Source organism: Oncorhynchus tshawytscha, linkage group LG33 (genome assembly GCF_018296145.1).
Source record: "Oncorhynchus tshawytscha isolate Ot180627B linkage group LG33, Otsh_v2.0, whole genome shotgun sequence".
Lineage (NCBI taxonomy): Eukaryota > Metazoa > Chordata > Actinopteri > Salmoniformes > Salmonidae > Oncorhynchus > Oncorhynchus tshawytscha.
Window position 1 is genome coordinate 43,846,319 of NC_056461.1, and position 6,906 is coordinate 43,853,224.

Below are 6,906 nucleotides of genomic sequence, written 5' to 3' on the forward strand. Positions count from 1 at the left end.
GTGTGTGTACATGTGTCTGTGGGTGCTGTGTGTGTGCATGTGTCTGTGGGTGTGTGTGTGTGTGTGCATGTGTCTGTGGGTGCATGTGTGTGTGTGTGTGCATGTGTCTGTGGGTGCTTCTGTGTGTGTGTGTGCATGTGTCTGTGGGTGCTTCTGTGTGTGTGTGTGCATGTGTCTGTGGGTGCTTCTGTGTGTGTGTGTGTGTATTTTCCAATGGATTAGAGGTGATTAGGAAATGAAAGGATCCATTGTTCTGTGTTTACACACTGCACAGCGGAAGGATGGGGGACGGAAAGGACGGGAGGTGGAGGGAAGAGGGAAGAGGAGAAGGGAGGGGAGGTGCGAGAGAACAGAAGAGAGGGAAGAGGGAAGAGGAGAAGGGAGGGGAGGTACGAGAAAACAGAAGAAAGAGAAGAGAGAAGTAGAGAAGTAGACATTGGTTTTAAAGAAAGAGAAGGAAGAGAAGAGAGAGGGAGAAAGAGGGATAGAGAGAGAGGTTTTACTGTTAAATACTAATATTTTATTGTTTATGTTGTTCAATTTATTTCTTCTCACTTTTGTTTATGGTCTATTTCACATATGTTTCTCATGCCAATAAAACCCCTTTTGAATTGAATTGAATTGGGGGGGTAGAGTGCGAGAGGGAAAGAGTGAGAGAGAGAGAGTGGTGTAGGGGAAAAACATATGACATTATAAAATCCATGTACACAAACACAAAGTGTGCAGTTAAAATTGGCAAAAAACACACATTCTTTCCACATGGCCGTGGGGTGAGACAGGGATGCAGGATAAGCCCTACCCTCTTCAACATTTATATCAACGAATTGGCGAAGGCACTAGAACAGTCTGCAGCACCCGGCCTCACCCTACTAGAGTCTGAAGTTTAATTTCTACTGTTTGCTGATGATCTGATGCTTATGTCACCAACCAAGGAGGGCCTACAGCAGCACCTAGATCTTCTGCACAGATTTTGTCAGACCTGGGCCCTGACAGACCTGGGCCCTGACAGACCTGGGCCCTGACAGTAAATCTCAGTAATACCAAAATAATGTTCCACAAAAGGTCCCGTTCCCAGGACCAGAAATACAAATTCCATCTAGACACTATTCCTCTAGAACACACAAAACACCATACCTACCTCGGCCAAAACATCAGCGCCACGGGTAACTTCCACAAAGCTGCGAACAAGCTGAGAGACATGGCAAGAAGGGCCTTCTATGCCATCAAAGGGAACAAAAAATTTGACATACCAATTATAAAGGACGCCGTAGGCAGACCTGGCTCTCAAGAGAAGACAGGCTATGTGCACACTGCCCACAAAATGAGTTGGAAACTGAGCTGCACTTCCTAACCTCCAGCCAAATGTATGACCATATTAGAGAGACATATTTCCCTCAGATTACACAGATCCACAAAGAATTCGAAAACAAATCCAATTTTGAAAAACTCCCATATCTACTGGGTGAAATAATAAACATTAATAAAAAGAAACATCCCTTTTTCAGGACCATGTCTTTTTAAGATAATTCCTAAAAATCCAAATAACTTCACAGATCTTCATTGTAAAGGGTTTAAACACTGTTTCCCATGCTTGTTCAATGAACCATAAACAATGAATGAACATGCACCTGTGGAACGGTCGTTAAGACACTAACAGCTTACAGACGGTAGCCAATTAAGGTCACAGTTATGAAAACTTAGGACACTAAAGAGGCCTTTCTACTGACTCTGAAAAACACCAAAAGAAAGATGCCCAGGGTCCCTTTTCATCTGAGTGAGCGTGCCTTAGGCATGCTACAAGGAGGCATGAGGACTACAGATGTGGACAGGGCAATAAATTGCAATGTCCGTACTGTGAGACTCCTAAGACAGCGCTACAGGGAGACAGGACGGACAGCTGATCGTCCTCGCAGTGGCAGACCACGTGTAACAACACCTGCACGGGATCAGTACATCTGAACATCACACCTGCGGGATAGGTACAGGATGGCAACAACAACTGCCTGAGTTACACCAGGAACTCCCAATCCCTCCATCAGTGCTCAGACTGTCCGCAATAGGCTGAGAGAGGCTGGACTGAGGGCTTGTAGGCCTGTTGTAAGGCAGGACCTCACCAGACATCACCGGCAACAACGTCGCCTATGGGCACAAACCCACCGTCGCTGGACCAGACAGGACTGGCAAAAAGTGCTCTTCAAGCACGAGCTGCGGTTTAGTCTCACCAGGGGTGATGGTCGGATTGGCGTTTATCGTCAAAGGAATGAGCGTTACACCAAGGCCTGTACTCTGGAGAGGGATCAATTTGGAGGTGGAGGGTGCGTCATGGTCTGGGGCGATGTGTCACAGCATCATTGGACTGAGCTTGTTGTCATTGCAAGCAATCTCAAAGCTGTGCGTTACAGGGAAGACATCCTCCTCCCTCATGTGGTACCCTTCCTGCAGGCTCATCCTGACATGACACTCCAGCATGACAATGCCACCAGCCATACTGCTCGTTCTGTGCATGATTTCCTGCAAGACAGGAATGTCAGTGTTCTGCCATGGCCAGCGAAGAGCCCGGATCTCAATCCCATTGAGCACGTCTGGGACCTGTTGGATCGGAGGGTGAGGGCTAGGGCCATTCCCCCCAGAAATGTCCGGGAACTTGCAGGTGCCTTGGTGGAAGAGTGGGGTAACATCTCACAGCAAGAACTGGCAAATCTGGTGCAGTCCATGAGGAGGAGATGCACTGTAGTACTTAATGCAGCTGGTGGCCACACCAGATACTGACTGTTACTTTTGATTTTGTTCAGGGACACATTATTCCATTTCTGTTAGTCACATGTCTGTGGAACTTGTTCAGTTTATGTCTCAGTTGTTGAATCTTATGTTCATACAAATATTTACACATGTTAAGTTTGCTGAAAATAAACAGAGTTGACAGTGAGAGGACGTTTCATTTCCCTCAGATTACACAGATCCACATAGAATTCGAAAACAAACCAAATTTTGAAAAACTCCCATATCTACTGGGTGAAATTCCACAGTGTGCCATCACAGCAGCAACGTGTGACCTGTTGCCACAAGAAAAGGGCAACCAGTGAAGAACAAACACCATTGTAAATACAAACCATATTTATGTTTATTTATTTTCCCTTTTGTACTTTAACTATTTGCACATCATTACAACACTGTTTATAGACATATTATGACATTTGGAATGTCTTTATTCTTTTGGAACGTCTGTGTGTGTAATGTTTACTGTTCATTTTGATTGTTTATTTCACTTCTATTAATTATTTGCTTCACTTAGTTTAGCAATGTTAATATATGTTCCCCACGCTAATAAAACCCTTCAAACTGAAATAGGAATTAAATTGAGAGAGAGAGAGAAGGGGGGGGTTTAGGGAGATGGGATCAGTCTAAGGAGATTCATCCTGTAGTCCATTCTTTTGGACGAGGTGAATGGATGAGGTGAATGGATTTAATGAATGGATGAGGTGAATGGATTAAATGAATGGATGAGGTGAATGGATGAAATGAATGGATGAGATAAATGGATGAAATTAATGAATGAGGTGAATGGATTAAATGAATGGATGAGGTGAATGGATGAGGTGAATGGATGAAATGAATAGATGAGGTAAATGGATGAAATTAATGAATGAGGTGAATGGATTAAATGAATGGATGAGGTGAATGGATGAGGTGAATGGATTAAATGAATGGATGAGGTGAATGGATGACTGATATGAATGAACTATGTATAATTTATATCCACATATACAAGGTAAAGCCGTGATTCAATCCGCCCTTAATTCAGCAATGCACATTTTAAAGACAATGTTCCTGCGCTCGGGGAGACCACGTTCACTGTAAACACAGCATCTGTCGGCTCACCTGAAATTACCTTTAAATTAAGCATTTCCCAATTCTGCAATCAGATTTAATCCCGGCCCTAACGAATGCATGTTGTCGACTTGACTTTTAAAAATAAAGTACCAAAGAGCCGACATCTACAGGTACAATACGATCTCCTCAAGCATTGGGAAAATTGTCTTTAAAAAGTGCATTGTCTATAATTTACCTGATTGAATCTTGAGCATAAATCACTGAGAACATGGTCTTTGATAATAACATCTCCCCCTTTAGTACCAGGTGGGTCAGCTGTACTAACACAACATCTCCCCCTTTAGTACCAGGTGGGTCAGCTGTACTAACACAACATCTCCCCCTTTAGTACCAGGTGGGTCAGCTGTACTAACACAACATCTCCCCCTTTAGTACCAGGTGGGTCAGCTGTACTAACACAACATCTAACCCCGGTACCAGGTGGGTCAGCTGTAATAACACAACATCTCCCCCTTTAGTACCAGGTGGGTCAGCTGTACTAACACAACATCTCCCCCTTTAGTACCAGGTGGGTCAGCTGTAATAACACAACATCTCCCCCTTTAGTACCAGGTGCGTCAGCTGTACTAACACAACATCTACCCCCTGGTACCAGGTGGGTCAGCTATAATAACACAACATCTACCCCCTGGTACCAGGTGGGTCAGCTATAATAACAAAACGTCTCTCCCTTTAGTACCAGGTGGGTCAGCTGTAATAACACAACATCTACCCCCCAGTACCAGGTGGGTCAGCTGTAATAACACAACATCTACCCCACGGTACCAGGTGGGTCAGCTGTAATAACACAACATCTCCCCCCAATACCAGGTGGGTCAGCTATAATAACACAACATCTACCCCCTGGTACCAGGTGGGTCAGCTATAATAACAACAACGTCTCCCCCTTTAGTACCAGTACCAGGTGGGTCAGCTGTAATAACACAACATCTACCCCCAGTACCAGGTGGGTCAGCTGTAATAACACAACATCTACCCCACGGTACCAGGTGGGTCAGCTGTAATAACACAACATCTCCCCCAATACCAGGTGGGTCAGCTGTACTAACACAACATCTCCCCCTTCCAATACCAGGTGGGTCAGCTGTACTAACAAAACATCTCCTCCTTTATTACCAGGTGGGTCAGCTGTAATAACACAACATCTACCCACAGTACCAGGTGGGTCAGCTGTAATAACACAACATCTCCCCCCAGTACCAGGTGGGTCAGCTGTACTCCGTAGCCGAGGCCAGTAAGAACGAGACAGGGGGAGGAGAGGGAGTGGAGGTGTTGAAGAATGAACCATACGAGAAGGATGGGGAGAAGGGACAGTACACACACAAGATATACCACCTGCAGAGGTCACACACACACACACACACACACACACACACACACACACACACATACATGGGGAGAAGGACAGTACACACACAAGATATACCACCTGCAGAGGTACACACACACACACACACACACACACACACACACACACACACACACACACACACACACACACACACACACACACACACACACACAGAGACTCTCTCTGTCTCTCTCTCTCTTTCTGTCTCTCTCTTTCTGTCTCTCTCTTTCTGTCTCCCTCTCTCTCTCTCTCTCTCTCTCATTCTGTCTCTTCCATTCTCTCTCTCTCTCTCTCTCTCTCTCTCTCTCTCTCTCTCTCTCTCTCTCTCTCTCTCTCTCTCTCTCATTCTGTCTCTTCCATTCTCTCTCTCTCTCTCTCTCTCTCTCTCTCTCTCTCTCTCTCTCTCTCTCTCTCTCTCTCTCTCTCTCGCTCTCATTCTGTCTCTTCCATTCTCTTCTCTCTCTCTCTCTCTCTCTCTCTCTCTCTCTCTCTCTCTCTCTCTCTCTCTCTCTCTCTCTCTCCCTCTCTCTCCCTCTCTCTCTCTGTCTCTCTACCTCTCTCTCTCTCTCTCTCTCTCTCTCTCTCTCTCTCCCTCTCTCTCTCTCTGTCTCTCTCTCATCCTCATCTCTCCCTCCATCTCTCCCTCCTACAGTAAGGTTCCATCGTTCGTCAGAATGCTAGCTCCAGCATCGGCCCTTAACATCCATGAGAAGGCCTGGAACGCATACCCATACTGTCGCACAGGTAAACACACACACACACACACACACACACACACACACACACACACACACACACACACACACACACACACACACACACACACACACACACACACACACACAGAGAGAGACTTATGACCTTTGTCATAACAGGACATGCTGAGAGGCTGGGACTTACAAGGGATCTTCTCTCTCTTCTCCTCCTCTCTCTGAGTGGTTGAATAATTTACTGTGTCCCGACAGAGTAGAGGAGAGGTGGAGTTACAGCACCTAACAACCAGGGCACTGAGATTACACTCACACTCTGCAGTTGATACCTAGCCTACAGTCATAATATTGGAAAACAGCAAGACTGATATCTCATTGTGTGATATACTACTGAATATTTGAGTTCCAACCAATTAAAGTTGAAGATGCCATCTGATGACACTAAACCCTCTTCTCTCTCTCTCTCTCTCTCTCTCCCTTTCTCTCGCTCTCTGTCCCCTCTCTCCCTCTCTGTCCTCTCTCTCGCTCTCTGTCCTCTCTCCCTCTCTGTCCTCTCTCTCTCTCTCTCTCTCTCTCTCTCTCTCTCTCTCTCTCTGTCTCTCTCTCTGGCCCTGCAGTTATCACTGTAAGTACACTTTTGACACACACACACACACACTGCTGGTTCAGAGAGAGAGAGAGAGAGAGAGACAGAGAGAGACAGAGAGAGAGACAGAGAGAGAGAGAGAGAGAGACTGCTGGTTCAATAAGAGAGAGAGAGAGAGAGAGAGAGACAGATAGCCTGGTTCCTCTCTAGGTTTCTTCCTAGGTTTTGGCCTTTCTAGGGAGTTTTTCCTTGCCACTGTGCTTCTACACCTGCATTGCTTGCTGTTTGGGGTTTTAGGCTGGGTTTCTGTACAGCACTTTGCGATATCAGCTGATGTACGAAGGGCTATATGAATAAATTTGATTTGA

At 45.7% G+C, this 6,906-nt stretch overlaps 1 protein-coding gene across 1 annotated transcript in view; it reads left to right on the forward strand.

Moving 5' to 3' along the window:
- Nucleotides 1–6,906, forward strand: part of LOC121841667 (phosphatidylinositol transfer protein alpha isoform-like) — a 72,249-nt gene that overhangs the window by 43,428 nt on the left and 21,915 nt on the right. Inside the window, exons 3-5 of the mRNA XM_042311499.1 lie at nt 5,089–5,234; nt 5,895–5,986; nt 6,570–6,577. Coding sequence (XP_042167433.1) covers nt 5,089–5,234; nt 5,895–5,986; nt 6,570–6,577 — 246 coding nt within the window. The remainder of the gene's footprint in view (nt 1–5,088; nt 5,235–5,894; nt 5,987–6,569; nt 6,578–6,906) is intronic.